The 21,223-nt window shown below is 43.2% G+C and overlaps 1 protein-coding gene across 8 annotated transcripts in view; it reads left to right on the forward strand.

Annotated features, from left to right (window-relative positions):
- Window positions 1-21,223, forward strand: part of WDR17 (WD repeat domain 17) — a 107,144-nt gene that overhangs the window by 28,095 nt on the left and 57,826 nt on the right. For 4 of the 8 annotated variants that reach the window (XR_006172579.2, XM_065596682.1, XM_005304180.5 and 1 more), the window contains exon 1: window positions 7,238-7,411. The exons of 3 other annotated variants lie outside the window; for them this stretch is intronic. Coding sequence is in view for 4 of the 5 variants with exons in the window: in XM_065596682.1 (XP_065452754.1) it covers window positions 7,346-7,411 (66 nt within the window). In the remaining variant the exon portion in view is untranslated. Of the gene's footprint in view, window positions 1-7,237; window positions 7,412-16,838; window positions 17,009-21,223 lie in introns of those variants that run through there. One more of the 8 variants, XM_005304181.5, reaches the window with a different exon arrangement.

Consider the following 21,223-nt stretch of genomic DNA (forward strand, 5'->3'; position numbering starts at 1 on the left):
TGTGTCCTTTTATAGGGTGAAACAATGAAAATCCTTTTTGAGGAAAATATACTTTCCCACAATTAATTTTACCCTGTGTTCTGTTTTCCTAATTACTAATGGCATTGCTTTTATGTGCCTCAGTTTACCTGGTTGATGAGTGGAAAGGAATCTCTAATCTGTGAGAGCCAATAGTTCTTAATGAATTTAAAACATCTTTCAGTGGGTCATTATTTCATCCATCTGTATTTTTTCATTCATCTGTAAAAACACCTATTCCTTATCAATCACCCAGTTTTGTTTATAACATACTTGTGTAGACACTTTTCATTAGTTTGAGTGTTCTCTTCCTTGGACACCTGGACTATATTAGTAAAGTCAAGGTAAAAAGTAGGGTTAAAAGTTTATACACAGTCCATTATTATGTTCATTTTCCCTTCATCCATTAGGTTCAATTGAACGACAAAGAACTTTTTAGTTTCAATATATATAGGTAAGGCCCTACCACATTCACGGTCCATTATGGTCAATTTCATGGCCATAGGATTTGAAAATTGGTAAAGTTCACATTTTCAGATGTTTAAATCTGAAATTTCACAGTGTTGTAACCATGGGGCTCCTGACCCAAAAGGGGATGGGGGAGGGGCCACAAACCTGTTGTAGAGAGGTTATGGGATTGCCACCCTCACTTCTGTGCTGCCTTCAGAGTTGGACAGAGTGGGGAGGAAGGGGTGCGGAGCTATTTGCAGCCGGGAGAGAGATCCAAGAGCAGCCCTGCCAGGAAAGAGCAAGTCCTGCCCTGCCCTGCCCCAGCCCTGCCTGGACTAGCACCAAGGAGCCCCCTTTGCTGGGGTGCTCCCATCAGCACAGGGAAGATCGGATCCAACTCCACAAGCCTCCTCCAGCTGCAGGAACCTCTGGGGTTGCTGCACAGTCCAAGAGCGTCCTGCAGCAGGGGGAGGCACCCAGAGGTGGGTCTGGTCTCGTCCATCCCCTGCACAGCTGCTCTGGGCGGGGGAGAGAAGTCCTATCCCTTCACAGCCCAGCTGGAGCTAGGAGCCCCATTTGCTGGGGTGCTCCTGCTGCCCAGTCCCAGAGAGCATCCTGCAGCAGGGGGAGGCACCTGGAGGTGGGTCTGGTCTTTCCATGCTCCCCCTACCAGTAGTCGTGCAGGGGATGGACAAGTCCTGTCCCTCCCCAGCCTAACCGAAGCTAGGAGCCCCCTTTGCTGGGGTGCTCCTAGGAACAAGGGGACATCGGAGTTCACTCATGGTCTGTGTTGGATTTTTTCATGGCCGCGAAATTGGTAGGGCCCTATATGTAGGGCACTAAATATATCAATACACAACATAAAAAGGATTTTGTGATTAGCACATAAAAGAATTTTGAGAATTTAACTTAAAAATAGTAAAGTTAATATTTACTAACACCACTGCAGACGCAGCTAGATTGAAGGAAGAATTGTAGGTTGATGTTAATTCTGTGGCCTCTTGAGGAGGTAGATTTACTAGAGCAATGGATAAACCTGGTCTGTCACTGTAGTAAGTGTGTATGCTATAGCTGCAGTGCTTGTAGCACTGATGTACCCTATTTCTAGATTCCCTACCTCTCCCTCAGTCCAAGATGCTTGGGTTGTGCTTCTTTTCCAGCATATTCTTTTCCAGACATAGCCATAAAGGCTCAAGTGAACTCCTTTCAGGATTTCATGCCTCCTAGCTGATCAGAATGGAGGTATAGCTCTGCTTCCTTTTTCTCTTCTTAGCTCAGGATGAGGGCAGTAGGGAATAGCTCCCCCACTGTCTTTAGAAATAAATCTGAAAAGGTTGGATACCTGCTGTGAGAGAGCTCTTGCCTTGCTGCTAACAAAGTTCACACATTGTGACTATACCCCAAATTTGCTCCCTTTCTTGGGAGTACCTTTACACCTCAAGAGTACCTGGTGAGACTTAAATAAAATACATAAATCTTAGATTAATCTTTCTGCTGAGCTGGTCCTAAGTTTTTTTGCCCCCCCCCCCTCCCATGCAGGACCTGCCTGCCCCCTCCCAGTTCTTTCTGCCTCAAGAAGACACAGAACTTGTTTACGCTACAGGTTTGAATCTAAGGGTATGTCTACACTGCAATTAAAAACTCACAGCTGGTCTGTGCCAGTCCAAGCCCTGCGAGACTAAGTCAGCTAAGGGCCTATTTAATTGCAGTGTAGACGTTCAGACTCGGGCTGTAACCTAAGCTTAGGAACCCTCCCTCCTTCTGGGGTCCCAGAGCCTGGGCTCCAGGCCAAGCCTGAATGTCTACACAGCAATTAAATTGTGCCTTAGCCCGAGCCCCTGGAGCCCAAGTCAGCTGGCATGGGCCAGCCCTGGGTATTTAATTGTAGTGTAGACATTTCCAAAAAGAACCAGCCTGCTCTGTGTGACTAAATGAGTCTAGGGAATAGTTCTACAGCATCCTGGAATCTGATATTAGTTACATACCCCCTCAAGAATTATTGGAATCAGTACAAATGTGTCTTACTCACATCTGGCTCCAAGTAGATTTGTATTAAACTCAATTAGTTTTAGTTTGCAAAAGTTAGTGTGAATGAACATCTTTGTGTTCATACATCTAGAGTTTTGTTTGGAGTGTCAGATTTGTATTGCTCCTAAAACATGAAGCAAAATTCACTCCTTATGATTGAGTTTCGTCTTGGTTCACATAGAAACCAAAGGAAACCAGGAGTTTCAACAGGTTTTGGTTTCTGTGTTTCTCAGTAAGGGAACTTTTTGTGCAATCTGCATTATGTTTCAAGCTTGTAACTAACCTGGAAACCAGTCCTGTTTTGGGGAAAAGGAGCGGGGGGTTGTCAGGTTTTGTTTGCAAACATTTTTTGAGACCTAGTTGAGAGATAATACTGGATCTCCTCTCTGAAGTCAGTCTTACTCCTCTATCTGAAAGATAAAGGGAAATAAAATGATAAAAAGGTACAGTAACTCCTCACTTAACTTTGTAGTTATGTTCCTGAAAAATGCGACTTTAAGTGGCTTTAAGTGAGGGTTAGGTTCCAGGGCAGCTTCCCCTACTCTGCAAGCACTAGGGGCGGGGGGCTCAATGCTCAGCCCGCCCACTCCACCCCTTCCCCCAAGCCCCCACCCTTGACCTGCCTCTTCTCCTCCCCACCTCCTCCCCCTTTACTTTGCACGCTGCATCCTGGCTCCTCCCCCCTCCCTCCCCTCCCTTCTAAACGCTGCATTCGGGAGGCAGGGGAGGGAGGGGGGAGGCTCGCCGAGTCCTTGCTCCTCCCTTCTGCCCGGGGCAATCAGTTGGCCTGCCGCGTTCGGGAGGGAGGGGGGAGGTGAGGAGCAAGGACTTGGCGCAGGCTCCCCCTTCCTCCCCCCCCCCCACCTCCTGCCCGGGGCAATCAGCTGGCTTGTGGTGTTTGGGAGGCTGCGCGCCGAGTCCTCGCTCCTCCCCCTTCCCTCCTGCCTCCAAAACGCCGCAAGCCAGCTGATTGCCACTGGCAGGAGACGTGGGGAGGAGGGGGAAGGTGCTGATCTGCGGGGTCTGCCGACGGGCGGGAGGCACTGGGTGGGGTGGGGGGGCGCGTAGGGAGGCTGCCAGCTGTGGAGAAAGCAGGCAGCCAAACAGCGTAAGAGTGGAGCATTGCACAACTTTAAATGAGTATGTTCCCTAATTGATCAGCAGCGTAACAACGAAACAACGTTAAGTGGGATGACTTTAAGTGAGGAGTTACTGTAACAGAATGATATAATAATCAGTTGTGGACTCCACACTTAGTGGTTGACTTATGAATCTTGTATATTCTTAGAAGCTAAAAAAGGGAGTCTAAAAACTGTCTCTCATTTATGAGAGTAAAATGGCAGCTCTCCCTGTCAAATAAATGTTGCTAAACTTAAATGATCGAAAAACCTAAATACAACTACATCGGATACATCTCTAGAACTGTCACTTCAGAACCATCTCCAACTTTGCAGTCCCTTCAGCATGCATGTCCACTAGATATTTTTCAAGATCATAAATTTAGACTATATGGCATAGTTCAAATTGCATATAGAAAGATTATATTAAAAGAATGTTGTTAAGGTTGCAAAATCCAGCACTCAGACGTTAAGAAATGGTAGAATTTAAGGTTGCCCATACAATTCTAATTCAGCCCTCTTGTGTGCATTCAATATGACAGGCATTGTTCAATAATAAGGATTATGAAAGGCACAAAATTATTAACATCAGTTGGTATGAGACATGAAACTTGAATTAATTCTGATCTGCAGCCCAGTGCACCTTTCTCCTAAGCCATAAGGTATTTTGAATAGTAGTAAAAGGATGAGGATTCATTATCTCTGCATCCTGTCCAAAGGTTCAGTTCTGGACCCAGGATCGTGAAGTGACATGCTGAGAAGCATGCTCAGTGACAATAGAACATTCAAGGATGTTAAAGGCAACCCTTCAGCAGGGCAGGGCCGCTCGCGGGGGGGGGGGGGGAGGGCAAGTGGGACAATTTGCCCCAGGCCCCGCAGGGGCCCCCACGAGAATGTCAGAGGCTTCCCCCGCCTCCGCCTTCCCCCATCCCCAGGAGCCTCAGAGCGTCGCATCCAGGAGCAGCCCTGGACAGCACTGCAGCGGTGTGGCTCGGGCGGGGCCTGAGGTCCTCCCGCTCGGAGACGCATGGTAAGGGGGCGGGACTGCAAGCTCAGGCGGGCCGAGCGGCAGGAGCTCCTGGACACGGCTCGCTGAGGCTCTGGGAGAGGGGGGAAGCGGGGGGAAGCCCCTCTGAGCAGACAACTCCGACCCCATCCCCCCCACAGACCTGACCCTCAGCTCTGAGCCCAGCCCCTCTGAGCTGGGAACCCCCCGATCCTCAGCTCTGAGCCCAGCCCCTCTGAGCCGGACAACCTCTGACCCCCATCCCCCCCCCACAGACCTGACCCCACAGCTCCGAGCCCAGCCCCTCTGAGCTGGACCCCCCGCAAACCCCTCCCAGCCCTGATTCCCCAGCTCTGAGCCCAGCCCCTCTGAGCTGGCCACCCCCCGACCCCATCCCCTTACAGCCCTGATCTCCAGCTCCGAGCCCAGCCCCTCAGAGCCGGACACCCCCCAACCCCATCCCCCCCCCAGTCCTGACCCCCCGCTCCGAGCCCAGCCCCTCTGACCCGGACACCCCCCCCCGATCCCATCCCCCCACAGCACTGACCCCCAGCTCTGAGCCCAGCCCCTCTGACCTGGGCACCTCCCGACTCCAACCCCCCCCAGCTCCGAGCCCAGCCCCTCTGAGCCGGGCACCCCCCCGCCCCTGCCCTGACCCCCAGCTCTGAGCCCAGCCCCTCTGAGCAGGGCACCCCCCGACCCCATCCCCCCCAGCCTTCACCCCCCCCAGCCTTCACCCCCAGCTCCGAGCCTAGCCCTTCTGAGCCGGGCACCCCCCTACCCCATCCCCCGCTGCTCTGATCACCAGCTCCAAGCCCAGCCCTTCTGAGCTGGCCACCCTCCGACCCTATCCCCCCCCCACCCACCCACCTCTGACCCTCAGCTCCAAGCCCAGCCCCTCTGAGCTGGGCATCCCCCGACCCCATCCCCCCAGAGCCCTGACACCCAGCTCTGAGCCCAGCCCCTCTGAGCCGGGCACCCCCCCCAACCCCATCCCCCTACAGCCCTGACCCCCAGCTCCGAGTCCAGCCCCTCTGAGCCGGGCACCCCCCGACCCAGAGCCCAGCTCCCCACCCAGCGCTGGGCAACAGTAGCGCCACCCCCAGGCAGCGACAGCCCATTGGCACCAACCATCACCCAGTGACAGCCCATTATGTAATTGCAAATATATACATACCATTAAAGCATTTAATGTTTTTAAATAATGTATTTTGTGTATTTTCAAATTATTAAAATTTAATTTTTGAATGTATTTCACTGGTTATTTTTTATATTTCCAAATACATGTTACTATAGTATTGCAACTTTTTTTTTTATGGAAGGGGACCCCGAAATTGCTTTGCCCCAGGCCCCCTGAATCCTCTGGGCGGCCCTGCAGCAGGGTTAACTGAGCAGATACAAACTAAAATGTTTAACAATTATAATTTTTGTTGATGGCCGACTGTGCATTCAGCAGCAGGATTTTCAGATTGTTGTATTGTTTTCCTCCTCTCTTTAATGATTTTACTGATTGAACAATTGGCTTCAGGTGTCCTGCTTTTGGATTTATCCCAATGTGGTGGTTTGGAGGAAAGTTTCCTTAACCCAGTGTAATTTGGGAGTGTGTAGGATAATTGGGTCCCACATCTTTGAAGATGCGGATATTCCAAGTTTTCCAGATTTTTAGGGTGTGACAGTATTGTTCTGTGCTTTGCTGTAGTCCCCAGAAAAATTGGCATGATAGTCCCTAAATAAGTGCGGCTGACATAGGGTAGTGTTGAAGTAGTGGATTGTGGTGCAGATGGAAGGGGGCATTTCTTCCTTCTTCCTTCTCCCTCTTTGTTAACAGCACTTCATACTCCTGTGATGTTATGGGGAGTATATGGCACCTCATGGCCCAGTAGGTAAGTCAAAGGAGTGGGTTGCACATAGGTGGAACTATCTCTTTAAATCTGCTTGATACCAAGGGGGAGGAGAGCGAGGGGGAGAAAACAAACACTGCACTTATCTGTAAAGTTATGGTGATGACTGTACTTTGAGCTCCTCATCAGTGCCGATGGCTGTGGCAGAGCCCTAGAGATCTCTGTTGCAAACACAGATTTCTTTTTTTGCTAGAAATTGTTAGGCAATCTATATGTAGGTGTTGTGACCACTCCTATGTAGTATTATTTGTACCATTCTAAACCACTCAACACAACCAAAGCACAGATATTGAAATTGATATTGCCTAATTTATCTAGCCCCATAAAGCTAAAGGTACTTTACATTTTAACACTTAGGTTTTTTGTTCTGGAAACTACCTCTTACAGACCAATTTTATAGTTTAAAACTGAAAACAGAAAATCTGTTTTGGAAAATAAATAAGAACCACTTAACAGTCTAGCACGGTTGTTTTTCACAGTTCATCAGTGTTTTATAACCCAGTTTGAAACAGTAATCAGCTTTAATTTTAAAATACTGAAGTATATGATATAGTAATGATTTTGTTTATTTGTTGTTGATTTCAATTTTTTCATTTAGAATTTCTTAAATGCATCATATTTGTATTGTCATTAAAAGTCTTTCACATAGAATATTCATGAATTTACAGCTTATTATTGTAGAGAATCTAAGCCCAGAACTGATCTCTGTGTAGCTTGGTTTAGTTTGGGTAAATTTTAGCACAGAACCCACGTTGTCCTTATCTGTGTTCAGACGCTCAGATATAATCTTATGATTGTTTTAAATTTCAAACATATTATGTATCATGGCTTGGATGACTTATATTTCTCACTGGTTTGATGAAGATGATTGGTATGAAGGACACCAAAGAGTAAGAATTCTATTTTTCTATTTTACTGCCTTACATTTTTCTTCATTGCACTGCTGTTTCTCTGTGTTACATATACCATTAGCATTATTTGTACTGCAGTACTGAGAATGGATCAGTAATATTTATTTATATGGTCTTAACCCTGGGATAAGTATAGAATGTCATATTTTGAAGATTTCAGTATAATGTAATATGAATAACCAGCAGAACTGTATTTTTTAGTCTTGGAACTTCAGTTGCCAGATAGCTGCATTTTTATTTTTTTGTTGCATACTTTAATATGTAGTAAATTTTCAAAGATGAAATTAAATGTTCCATTTTAGTCTATTAGAGGGAATGAATGTAATAGCTACGGGTTCTAATCAACTAACTACAGTAAAGAATAGAATAGAGTGGGGAAAAATCTGAATAAGACAATAATTAAGAAATAAAGCATAGAACTTTACCTAGGGTCATCTCCATGTTGTACTGGACGTTTGTATAGGATTTTATGGAATGAGTGACATTAATTCAAAATAAGAAGAGTGGTTGCTATGGCAACCTTTACAAGATGTCTTGGAAAAAATGTTTAAATGTGTTTTGATTACCATATGCTTCGGACAAGCTTGATCTATTACTGTTTTTCATAGGTTTAAGACAGGAAAATAATGAAAGGCATATATCTTTCGGTATGTTATGCCCTCTTTTAATGTAATTGCTTGGTGTCTTTTTCATATTTTTCTTTTAATGGTATATTTCTCAGCCATTAGATCACGTTGCAGCAGGAGTTGCTGGCTTCTCTGTTTTTCAGTAGTTCCTTATTAGTTAACTATATGTGTGATTTTTAATCTGTTGTAAATGCACACAATTACATATTTATGTTAAGCATGCTATAATTGTATGCAGCAGTTAACAAAATATGTGTAGAAGTCTGAAAAATATCAGTGGGAAAATGGTACTGGCAAACCTATCTCTTCAAGTCTGTTATTATCTTTGAGGCAGTCACATGCATTCTGAAAGGCAAGTCTTATTCTGCAGGGTAAATGTGATATTTTTATTGTTCAGATTCATAAAAAAAACGCTTTCAAAAAAGATTATACAAATATTATCCATCCCTTTTACTTCGATGGTTACTTATCATCCAGTAGACATTCATAGAAATTTAGTAAGTTCCCATTATTAAAGTTGCATTGAAACACCACAACTCAATCAATTTTAGCTGAACTTTAGCCTGTATGTGTTACACCTGTAATTTTATTATTTGATTCTGCTTAAAATGGGTCTGCAAACATATATGAACAGCTTTTGTTCCTTTGAAAAAGCTTTGAATTTTGAAGCTTCTTGCTCCAATTGGCATAGGGATGGCAGACACTCACACTTTGATTTTTGAGCTTTTGTTGGCAAGTTGGAAATTAAGAAATGTCATTCCACTGAAGCTGTCTGTGTAAAAGCTTGTAGCTGCAAGCAAAGGCTTCTGATCCTCCAGAAGACTGTTGATGAGCAGAATTAGGTTGAAATTCCTATCTAGCACTAACAAGAACTCTCTGCTCGTTCTCAATGGTTCCCTGCTCCTTCAAAGGTATGAGAAAGTTATGGACAGTTTGGGGACCATGGATTGTACACAGCAGACCTAAGAAGATTTTCCTGTCCGTCTTCAGTGATATTGATCGACACTGGATAAGCACATTAGCTGGATAGTTTTACTAAAATGATCAGCAATAAAGTAGTTTAACTGTCATCATTAGGTTACAGAACTGAAATCCTATTGAGGAGTATGGGGCATTTAACGCTTACTTTAGGGCAGCACAGGAACCAAATTTATGTAATTACCCTTTACTGTGACTGTCATAATAAATGAAAAACTTATTAGTGGTCCAGAAAAGCTTTGCAAGGCTTTGAGCTGTTCAAGGCAGTGGGTTTACAGTTTCAGTCAGACTGCATTGGATCAATTCATATTCAGAAGGCCATTTTCGCTACCACAAGGGCTAGAAATTTGATGGCCCATATCCAGAACTGAAAATTCATTAGAGTTGTTTGCCACCATATGCAAAGCAGAACTTTTGCCCCTGTTGATTGGTGTATGACTAATGAGATAGTTATCGTTAATATCTACTTTAAAGGGGGAGTCTACCACCTACTCGGAAACACAAAATAATCTTAAGAAGCCATCATTTGATGTAGCTGATTTTTGCCATCTATTGCTGTTTCTTACCTTCCCTTCTTAGCTGAGGTTACCAAGGAGTTGTTAACTAATAAGCATCACATAACTTCTCTACCAGTATTCTGACCTTTCACGGTTGGATTCCAAAATAATTTATGATTTAGAGAGGGATTAAAGTAAGGTAGAGCAGCTGGGGAGCGCAGCTTGTTCTACTTTGCTAAAAACACCACCCTTCTCTTCTGTCTGATTTTTTTTTTTTAAGTAGTGCTTCACCACAACTCCCCATTCTCCTTGGTTGGTTAAGTGAGAACTCCTTCTGTTTCCAGCTACTTAAACAGCTGGCAGAGTTGGTGGATTTACCTTTTAAGCATGGGCAAAGGACATTGATTCATATTAACGTTAGATCTATGAGCAGTCTCAGACCCCCATCTAATATAGGTTCTGTCAATTTGCATACAGGATTTGGTGGGAATGCTGTTGAAGTCACATTAAGTTGCCTTCCTTTGATCCTATTGGCCAGATCCCAGAAGGATCAGCTAGAATACATCCAGAGGCACACATGCTGGAGCAACATCTCTTTCACCCTGGATAGCATTCATTGTGTACTCCCTCTCTCATCAGCTCATTTCAGTTTGTTGGTATGCTGTATCCAATACTGTGGGGTTGGCTAGTGTGGAGTGGTACTTATACACAGAGCACAAGGACTGCATATGTACTCAACCCCTGTATGTGTGCACAAGAGGAAAGTGTGTGTGTGTGTGTGTGAGAGAGAGAGAGAGAGAGAGAGAGAGCTCCTTGTGCTGTCTTCCTCTTTCTCAGGAGAGCCAGGCATAATCACTTGAAAGTGAGTGCTATGTGAGGCCTCTTCTACACTATGAGTTTAGTTCGAATTTAGCAGCGTTAAATCGAATTAACCCTGCACTCATCCACACAACGAAGCCATTTACTTCAAAATAAAGGGGTCTTAAAATCGATTTCTGTACTCCTCCCCGACGAGGAGAGTAGCGCCGAAATCGATATTGCCATTTCAAATTAGGTTTACTGTGGCCGCAATTCGACGGTATTGGCCTCCGGGAGCTATCCCACAGTGCACCATTTTGACCGCTCTGGACAGCAATCTGAACTTGGATGCATTGGCCAGGTAGACAGGAAAAGCCCTGCAAACTTTTGAATTTCATTTCCTGTTTGCCCAGCTCATCAGCACAGGTAAGCATGCAGTCCGAGAATCGAAAAAGAGCACCAGCATGGACCGTACGGGAGGTACTGGATCTGATCGCTATATGGGGAGAGGATTCCGTGCTAGCAGAACTATGTTCCAAAAGACGAAATGCCAAAACATTTGAAAAAATCTCCAAGGGTATGATGGAGAGAGGCCACAATAGGGACTCATTACAGTGCCGCGTGAAAGTTAAGGAGCTCAGACAAGCCTACCAGAAAACCAAAGAAGCAAACGGAAGGTCCGGGGCAGAGCCGCAGACATGCCGCTTCTACGCTGAACTGCATGCAATTCTAGGGCGGGCCGCCATCACTACCCCACCCCTGACCATGGATTCCGAGGTGGGGATAATCTCAGCCATGCCTGATTCTGCAGACGGGGAAGATGAGGAGGAGGGCGACGAGCTTGCGGAGAGCACACAGCACTCAGTTCTCCCCAATAGCCAGGATCTTTTTCTCAGCCTGACTTAAGTACCCTCCCAACCCTCCCAAGGCATTATCTCAGACCATGAAGCCATGGAAGGGACCTCTGGTGAGTGTACCTTTGTAAATATAAGACATGGTTTAAAAGCAAGCTTTTTTTTAATGATTAATTTGCCCCGAGGACTTGGGATGCATTCGCGGCCAGTACAGCTACTGGAAAAGTCTGTTAACGTGTCTGGGGATGGAGCAGAAATCCTCCAGGGTCATCTCCATGAAGCTCTCCTGGAGGTACTCCAAAAGCCTTTCCACAAGGTTTCTGGGCAGTGCAGCCTTATTCCGTCCTCCTGGTAGGACACTTGACCACGCCATGCTAGTAGCAAGTAATCTGGTATCATTGCATGACAAAGCCTGGCAGCGTATGGTCCCGGTGTTTGCTGGCATTCAAGCAACATCCGTTCTTTATCTTGCTGTGTTATTCTCAGGAGAGTGATGTCGCTCATGGTAACCTGGTTGAAATACAGGAATTTAATTAAGGGGACAGAGGTGGCCGTTCCTACTGGGCTGTTTGCCTGTGGCTGAAAAGAAATCCTTCCCTGCAGTTAGCCAAGCGGGGGTGGAGGAGAACGGCGCTGAGCTTTTCATGTTTGGTTAACAGGGATCTTCCCTGATACCAGCCATGCGGCGGGGGGAGGGGTAAAGAGATCATCCCAGAGAATTGGATGGGGGGGGGGTTAGTTTGGTTTCTGCCGCAGCACTCAAGGGGCTTTGCTTGATATGGGGGAAAGGAGGGTGCTGCCTTTCTGAAGGCTGTAGAAGCCGAAAGACAATGGCTTACCATGGCCGCATGCAAGCCGAATTCTGTTGCCCAGACCTGCGTCTGTGATCTCTAACACCAAAGCCACAGGCACTCAATATTAAGATGCAAAATACGATGTTGTACTGAAATCATATGTGCTATATAATGTGAATAGTATTGTTCACTGTGAAAGAGTATAAGCATTGTTCTGTAAAATGTATCTTTTAAAATACTTCTCTCCCTTTTTTCCCCTCTCTCCTTCCTGCAGCTGCAAATTTTTCAAGCCTCCCTCCTCCGTCCCGAAGGCTATCTCAGATAAGGTGGCGGAAAAAAAGGACGCGTGACTAAATGTTCTCAGAAATCATGCAATCGACCCGCGATGAAAGAGCTCATCAGAATGAGTGGAAGGACGCGGTGTCAAAGTACAGGAAAGATGCCAGTGAACGTGAGGACAGGAAGGACCAACGTGAGGAGAGGAGAGACGCTCGAGATGAGAGGTGGCGGGATGTAACGCTGGGGCGGCTGCTGCTTGAGCAAATGGACATGCTCCGGTGTCTGGTGGAGCTTCAGGAATGGCAGCAGGATCACAGAGTGCCGCTGCAGCCGTTGTATAACTGCTCTCCCCCCTCACCATGTTCCATAGCCTTCTTACCCAGCCGTGTAAGAACGTGGGGGGGGGGGGAGAGGCTCCATGCACCCTCCCACTCCACCCCAGTGGCCAGCCCAACCAAAAGGCTGTCATTATATTGAACTTTTTTAGTGGCCTTTTCCTTCCCTCCTAGCCTCCTCCCAAACCCCACCCAGGCTACCTTGTCAGTTCTTGCCCTCTTTTTATAGTCAATTAATAAAGAATACATGATTTTTAAATGATAGTGACTTTATTTCCTTTGCAAGCAAGCTGTGATCGAAGGGGGAGGGTGGGTTGCTTACAAAGAATGAGTCAATCAAGGGGGTGGGTTTTCATCAAGGAGAATCAAACAGAACTTTCACACGGTAGCCTGGCCAGTCATGAAACTGGTTTTCAAAGCTTCTCTGATGCACAGCGCTTCCTGGTGTGCTCTTCTAATCGCCCTGGTGTCTGGCTGTGCATAATCAGCTGCCAGGCGATTTGCCTCAGCCTCCCACCCCGCCATAAAGGTCTCCCCCTTACTTTCACAGAGATTGTGGAGCACACAGCAAGCGGAAATAACAATGGGAATATTGGTTTGGCTGAGGTCTGAGCGAGTCAGTAACATGCGCCAGCGACCCTTTAAACGTCCAAATGCACATTCTACCACCATTCTGCACTTGCTCAGCCTGTAGCTGAACAGCTACTGACTACTGTCCAGGCTGGCTGTGTATGGCTTCATGAGCTGTGGCGTTAAGGGGTAGGCTGGGTCACCAAGGGTAACTATAGGCATTTCAACATCCCCAATGGTTATTTTCTGGTCTGGGAAGTAAATCCCTTACTGCAGCCGTTTAAACAGAGTAGTGTTCCTGAAGACGAGAGCGTCATGAACCCTTCCCGGCCATCCAACGTTGATGTTGGTGAAACATCCCTTGTGATCAACCAGTGCTTGCAGCACCATTGAAAAGTACCCCTTATGGTTTATGTACTGGCTGCCCTGGTGCTCTGGTGCCAAGATAGGGATATGGGTTCCATCTATGGCCCCACCACAGTTAGGGAATCCCATTGCTGCAAAGCCATCCACTATGACCTGCACATTTCCCAGAGTCACTACCTTTGGTAGCAGCAGCTCAGTGATTGCTTTGGCTACTTGCATCATAGCAGCCCTCACAGTAGATTTACCCACTCCAAATTGAGTCCTGACTGACCGGTAGCTGTCTGGTGTTGCAAGCTTCCACAGGGCTATCGCCACTCGCTTCTCAACTGTGAGGGCTGCTCTCATCTTGGTATTCTTGCGCTTCAGGGCAGGGGAAAGCAAGTCACAAAGTTCCATGAAAGTGCCCTTACGCATGAGAAAGTTTCACAGCCACTGGGAATCGTCCCACACCTGCAACACTATGCGGTCCCACCAGTCTGTGCTTGTTTCCCGGGCCCAGAATCGGTGTTCCACTGCTATAACCTGCCCCATTAACAGCATGATCTCCAAAGCGCCAGGGCCCGCAGTTTGAGAGAATTCAGTGTCCATGTCCTCATCACTCTCGTCGCCGCGCTGCAGTTGCAGCCTCCTCCTCGCCTGGTTTTCTAGGTTCTGGTTCAGCATAAACTGCATGACAATGCGCAAGGTGTTTACAATGTTTATGACGGCTGTCTTGAACTGAGTGGGCTCCATGCTATGGTATGGCGTCTGCACAGTTTACCCAGGAAAAAAGGCGCGAAACTGTTGTCTGCTGTTGCTTTCACGGATGGAGGGGTGAGGCTGTACCCAGAACCACCAGCGACAATGTTTTTGCCCCATCAGGCATTGGGATCTCAACCCAGAATTCCAATGGGTGGGGGAGACTGCGGGAACTATGGGATACCTACCCACAGTGCAATGCTCCGGAAGTCCATGCTAGCTTCGGTACATGGACGCACAGCGCCAAATTAATGTGCTTAGTGTGGCCGCATGCACTCGACTTTATATAATTGGTTGCCCAAAATCGAATTCTGTAAATTCGGAGTAATCCTGCAGTGTAGACATACCGTAAGTGTTGTGTTTTATTTTCTGAGAGGTTTACATTATGAAGCAACTGTTTTATTTTCTGTTGAACACACTTATTGTTCTTGTAACTTTTTCAGCTTTAGTTAGATAGGTCCTCTTTATTTGACTTATTTTCTTCTTTTACCCTACTTTAAAAAATTGTTCTTTAAGGTTTCGCCTCTATTTCAAACTGAATGTTATGGAAATTTTTGAAACAACATAGCTTCAAAACTCTCTTTTCCGGGAAGTTTGGGGTAAAAAATTAAAACAAACTAATACAATATGAATGTGCCATGTGAAATGTCAGGGGGCTTAGCTTTTTGGAGATATTTACAATCAGTTTTATAACTAAAAGCTAGACTCAACTGCATCTCCGTAAGTATTTTAAATAATCTCTATGCTTTGCAATTACATTTAGAATCTCACAAGTTCCCTTTAGTATTCAGAAGCCAATAGCAAATTAATGACTTTTGTGAATGTAGTGAGTGAACAAGCACAGTTGGTGGGGGATAAAGGCAAAGATGACATAATAAACTGTACATTGTTCATTTATTTGACAAATGTATTTATTTTAGTTGCAATTTATAATACTTCATAGTATACATTATTTTACAAGGAGGAGGGAGAAATGTTCTTAACCTCTGAGGATAGGACAAGAAGCAATGAGCTTAAATTGCAGCAAGGGCGGTTTAGGTTGGACATTAGGAAAAATGTCCTAGCTGTCAGGGTGATTGAGCACTGCAATAAATTGCTTAAGAAGGTTATGGAATCTCCATCACTGGAGGTTTTTAACCCCAGGTTAAACAAACACCTGTCAGGAATGGCCAAGATAATACTTAGTCCTGCCTTGAGTGCAGGGGACTGGACTAGATGATGTCTTGAGGTAACTTGCAGTCCTATGGTGCTATGATTGAGGAGATTAAATTCATTTGTTGGCTTTCAGGTTGTACATGTGTCCTGAATATTTCAGTGTTCAGCTCAGGTACCCTGCATTATCTCTTCTAGAACCAGTACATTTAACATCTGAAGATCAGTTGGGACTTAATTTTTCTTTGCATCCTCCAGTTCCTTTGGAAGAGGGGTAGTGTACCAATTGCACCATTATTCCTTTGTGAGGCTTACTCCTGCTGAGGCTGGGGGAGAGTGGAAGTGTGTGGAAAGGCTGAGTGGATGGTTACCCAGACACCAGGATGGATAAAACATTTTGTTCAGTGTTTGTACAGATGTACTAGCACAGTGGGGACCTGGTCCATGACTGGGGCTCCTAGGCACTGTGCTTATACAAATAATAAAATTAGATTTAATTTAATAACAAACCTATTTTAAAATTTAATTTGAAATTATGACAACCTATGTTAAGGCTTAAACTAACTATAATCTATTAAAATAATTTAAATTAGATAAAAATAATATTAAGCAGTACATGTTTGCTGCCAAATTTCATTGAAAGTCAAACCATTGAACTGGCGGAGGTCACAAGCTAAGCACCTGCAACTGGAGTTTGAAGTGCTCAACCAGCTTTTGATGGCAGTAGTCCATTCTGCAGGTGTAGAAAGAATATTTTCTTCATTTCAGTTTATTCAGCTAGTTCAGTGACTAGTTCATTCAAAGTTAAGAAACTGATTAGGAATTGAAAATGCAGGAAAACTTGTTTTCCTCTTCCAATCTGTGAATAAAAACTAATCATTTTTCCTATGTATCCAGCATGTTTAATGTAGTTTTATATAACTGATAAAAAAAACTTTAAATTGTTGTTTTTGAGCATTTTTAACTGAACTCAAACTTCCATCAAAAAAGAGCTTGACAGAAGTCAAAAGTAACAAATTAATGATCATCTGGTAAATGAGAAATGCATCAGTCATCATTTTCTAACATCATAAAAGCGTAAAATTTCAGAATCTGAATAAATATCAGGGTGTGTGTGTCTGTGCCTATATACTGGCACAGACACACACATATACACCCTGATAAATAAAGGATGCTGTACTGTGCCAGTCATGCCTCTTCACTGGACTTGAAAAGGCTACTGTTTTGCAGATAACAATGTAGTACAATCTTGAAATACAGCAAATAGATGAAATACATAGAGTACATGAAATAGAGCAAAACGAGTTAGATTAAGAGGTACCATTTTAATTTTAAAGAGCTGCAGTTGCCAGGCTACTGACACTGCCGTTTTGTGTGTGTGGTGCGACACAATGCTCAGGCTTTTCTTCTGCATCCTTTAGTAAGTCTGCATTATCCTTTTGAACATCAGGGTTTAGTTCCTTCCTCTTTGAGTAAAGTGATTTCTTGCTACATCCAGATCAAGAGATGGTATATTTTGGGAGCTGCGAGGTTTTGAAATGGACATGGAAATTCTTAAGTGGTTCACAAAAAATGATACCTATTCTAAGGTAGGGATAACATAGGCATGTATCTATAAATAATAATATAGCTGTAGCCATTCATCCAATCCATTTTGTCATATGGGTTTGTTATTTAATAATAGTATCTCTAAGGTAAACAGACTTTCAGTTTAATGCTGGTTTCTATATTTAGTAATTAGGAAGGACTTATTATGTTTCTGCTCATGCCAATTGAAAAGAGAAAAGGCTTGGGCTTTTCTCTGTCTCCTAGGAAACTGTAGAAATTCTTTAATAATAGCTTCCTTAGTGCTGTGTACATTTTACAGAATTTTTAAGTAAGCAAAATTTTTCTGCATAATTTACATGCTATATATAAATATAAAATAATCATTTCTATTTTGAATAGAAATGATGACTTTAACAGAGGATGACTGAAAAATCAACATTGCTAAAGATGTAACGTAACAGTTTGGATATATATTTATAGTGCTTTTCTTATTTGCTGCCATTTTCTTCACGCTGATGTTCTGATGAATGCTGCTTTCTGTCTCACACTATGAGCACGTTTACTGAAACCTGCAATGTCTGAGGAAATCTGCTGGATACTGGCCTGATGCATAGTGTTGACAAGAGATGCAACAATCCTTGTAAAATATTATTTAAGTTCTTTAGCTGTAATGGATTTCAGACTAAATACTTCCTTTATCATGAAATAAAACTGAAGTATTTTGCAAACAGACAGTGACATTGAAACTCTTTATAAATAACAAAAGAAAATTAGCAAGTTTACAAGAGATACTAGAGTAAAGTTTGAAGTACTTTATACATTATAGCTCAGGGTAAATACTAAAATATTCTGAAAATGTAGATTTAAATGTAGTTGCAAATCAAAAATAGTAAAAACAACTGTGTAAGGATTTAACACAGAAATGATGCCGTTTAAGCATGTGTGATTATCTCAACAAAATAGTAATAAATCTTAAAATCATATTTTTCCTCTTAAATGTGCTGTTAAGAGCATAATTTCATTTTGAGAACATATTTTAAGAAAACCACTGACTTATCAAAGTCAAAAAATATAGTATTTTCAAATGACCGGGCTCATCTTGTTGCTGAGTCACCTGTTGCTGAGTCACCTGTTGCTGAGTCTCTCTAAATGGTATATTTCTATCTTTTCATAAAGTTACTTTTTGCCTTTTTATAAATGTATTCAGAAAGAAGGGAAAGTACAGCCAAATTCATGTTGCAAATAGAAGTACAGTAGTTAATATGATATATATTTTGTGATATGGACACACATCAATTGTGAACTAAATTGAAAATACAAACTCATTTCACAGCCATCAGATGGCAATGACTCTTGGTCACCATTAACCTGGCCTTCATTCAGCAACCTAAAGGCTTTGCATCCCGTTAATGATACATTCAGCTACCCAGACTTCTTTATATCATTTAAAAATACAAAGTACTACGTACAATACACCATGCAAGCACATTGAAGGAAAGAGTGGGGCTGTCTCTAATGCATAATTGCTGTTTTCTTGTGGTTGATGAGGGTAATCTTAAGCCCAGTGTGAGAACCCCTTCCTCTCCCTGCATGAGCTCTGGAATGGAGCTTTAAGCCTTGGAAGTCTCCCTGTCTTTAGGCTTTTAAAATTATATTTTCCTGCTGACTGAATTTCAGTGAGCCAGGGTATAATCCAGCTAAAGGGAAGGGAACAAGAAATGTTGTTAAAATGAAAGCTTTACTTAATACTTTACATTTCAAATGCTTTAATTGTTTTTCCGTCTTTTCTGGATCTTTAATAAAAGGTTAAAAGGATTTTTAACGGTGTGTTTGCTATGGTAGTAAGCAGGCTGAGATCTCCTTATACCAAACCATGGACCTTGTTTAACACTGTTAAACGTTGGACAGTGACTGGGTTTTTTAACACCTTTGGCTCGTTTATTCCATCTAACTTAATACAACAAGCCCCTTGCCCAACGGGTTGCACCACCCCAAGGCACTCTATTCCTAACAGTGGCCACCAATCCTCTTTGCTCTCAACCCCACACAGCTGTAGCTACCAGGCCTCCCCTTCCCGTAATAATGATGTTGGCTCTGGTACTTTCTGCAGACTTAAGAAGCTGACGTTGCATCAGCTGACGCTTAGTTTGTATTTGAGAGGTTATCTTTATATAAGAGCTAGAGACTTTAACTTGTTTTTTTTTTTAAATTAAAGCTTAGATATTGCAGAAGCTGATGGCCCACACTTGAGGAAAAAGTCCTCCTTGCCCTATGTGAGTGGATTTTGCAAGCCACAGGGTGAACCACTTCTTAAGGAATTTTCTCTCCAAGCTTCCCAGTCTGATTTCCCACTTTCCCTATTGTACTTAGTTGCACATTAAAGTAATATTAGGACAGTCTTAATGTGGTACGGATCCTTAGTTATGTGCCCTTATTTTTGTATCAGTGCTATTTATTTCCTTTGCTTTGACTTTACCCTGTCTATGCTTAACCAATAGTAATTAGTACTCAATCTCCCCTTCAATGCCTGAAGCCCCCACTACTGTAATCTCACTTTGGAGTCACTTTGGAGTTTGGATCTGTCATCATGTGTGTTTACTATCCCTCCACTTTTGGTGTCCTCTGCAAATTTAATCATGGTTGAAATTATGCTAGAGAAACACACAAAAAGAAAGGCATGAAGCAGTGATGTTGTGTGTTTGGAATCCCTAAAGTGTCCTACTCTGGATTAGTCCTACACTAGTAGGAATTTTCACTGCTTGGAAACTAGAGAGCTAAGGTGGGTGAAATACTGTCTTTTATTGGACCAACTTCTGATGATGAAAGAGACAAGCTTTTGAGCTACAAAGAGCTCTTCTTCAGGCAAGCTTGGAAACTGACAGATGCTTCATACTAAGACCAAAATGGAAGCACTTAGAAGTGTTCTGTGGACTATTGGAGGCTATAAAACACCATTGGGTAACCACTGATCTAGAGTGCAAAGGATTTCTCTCTCTCCCTCCCGCCCCCACTGTCACTTGGACCATTGATTAATTCAAATTTTTACAAAACCTACTATTTCTCATTTAAAAAATTAAATGAGGGCACATTGTCAACTCATGAAAAATGCCTGTGGATGGGAATTGCACAGCTAATGCACTGTGTGTTGAGTTGAGAATATGCTTCACTGTTCTTAAAGAACTATAAAAATGTTTTAATCTTCATATTAAATATAAGTTCTATATATTAATATAAATGAAAATTGTTTTGGAATTTTTAAGGCACCACTACACTTCATTAGTAATCTGTATCTCCCACTGAGAGTGAGATTGTGATATCATACCCTGCTTTGTTTTACCCTGCAGTAATTAATTTGTGGGGAGGAATAGAGGTTAAGTGGTTTGTTTTTGCAATTGCTCTCAGTATAGCAAAGATGATTTATGTGCAGATACATGTGCTGTCTTGGTCATGGGGCACTATACGAAGGGTGTGAATGGGCTGAGTCACTATCTCATCCCCAACCAAACTAGTAACTCAGACACAATAACAAAGCGTAAATCTCATATCCAGCTTCCTTCTTGAACTTGGTTTTCCCTATAGGACCTATTCTCTCTATAGAGCCACTCCCATAATGATCCAGCAGTACTTCTGCAGCGTTATTCATGTGTCTAATACCTACTTACAAGGTGGGTCAACGGGAGAGTCCCATTACAAAGCGGTAAGATTGTGTCCACAAAGACGTTTAATGATACATTAACATATGTCAGTTGTCTTCCTATTTATTTTTCCTGATGCATTTTAAATCTTATTGTAGATGTAGACTACTGAGAAGATACGAAAAATTACTTTTTCAAAAGGGAAAGAGTAGGAATTAAATAATTAGCCCATAATGGTTTAAAAATTTAAGAAAAAAATTCATGAAAAAATACGTTGCTTAATTTGTTTTACATTGAGATGTTTGGCACATGATGTATTTTACCCACACATTTTTGTGGGGAATTAGATTTAAGAATAGAAAATGTTGAATTTTACTACAAGAGATAACAAAAAGGAATACTGGGACAGATCCTCAGCTGTTCTAAATCAGCATAGCTCTATTGTCTTCAATTGTCTCTTCCTGCATGTATGTTTGCCAATGACCTTAAACCCCTTTCCTTGCATAGTATGAATATCTGCATGGTTTTATTCCTGGTATATTCATTGTATCTCAGAAAACATATGGCCTTGATTTATAAAATTAAAGGATATATTTTTAAACATACTGTTGAACAAAAGTG

The sequence above is a fragment of the Chrysemys picta genome, chromosome 5, assembly GCF_011386835.1.
Source record: "Chrysemys picta bellii isolate R12L10 chromosome 5, ASM1138683v2, whole genome shotgun sequence".
In the NCBI taxonomy this organism is placed as follows: domain Eukaryota; kingdom Metazoa; phylum Chordata; order Testudines; family Emydidae; genus Chrysemys; species Chrysemys picta.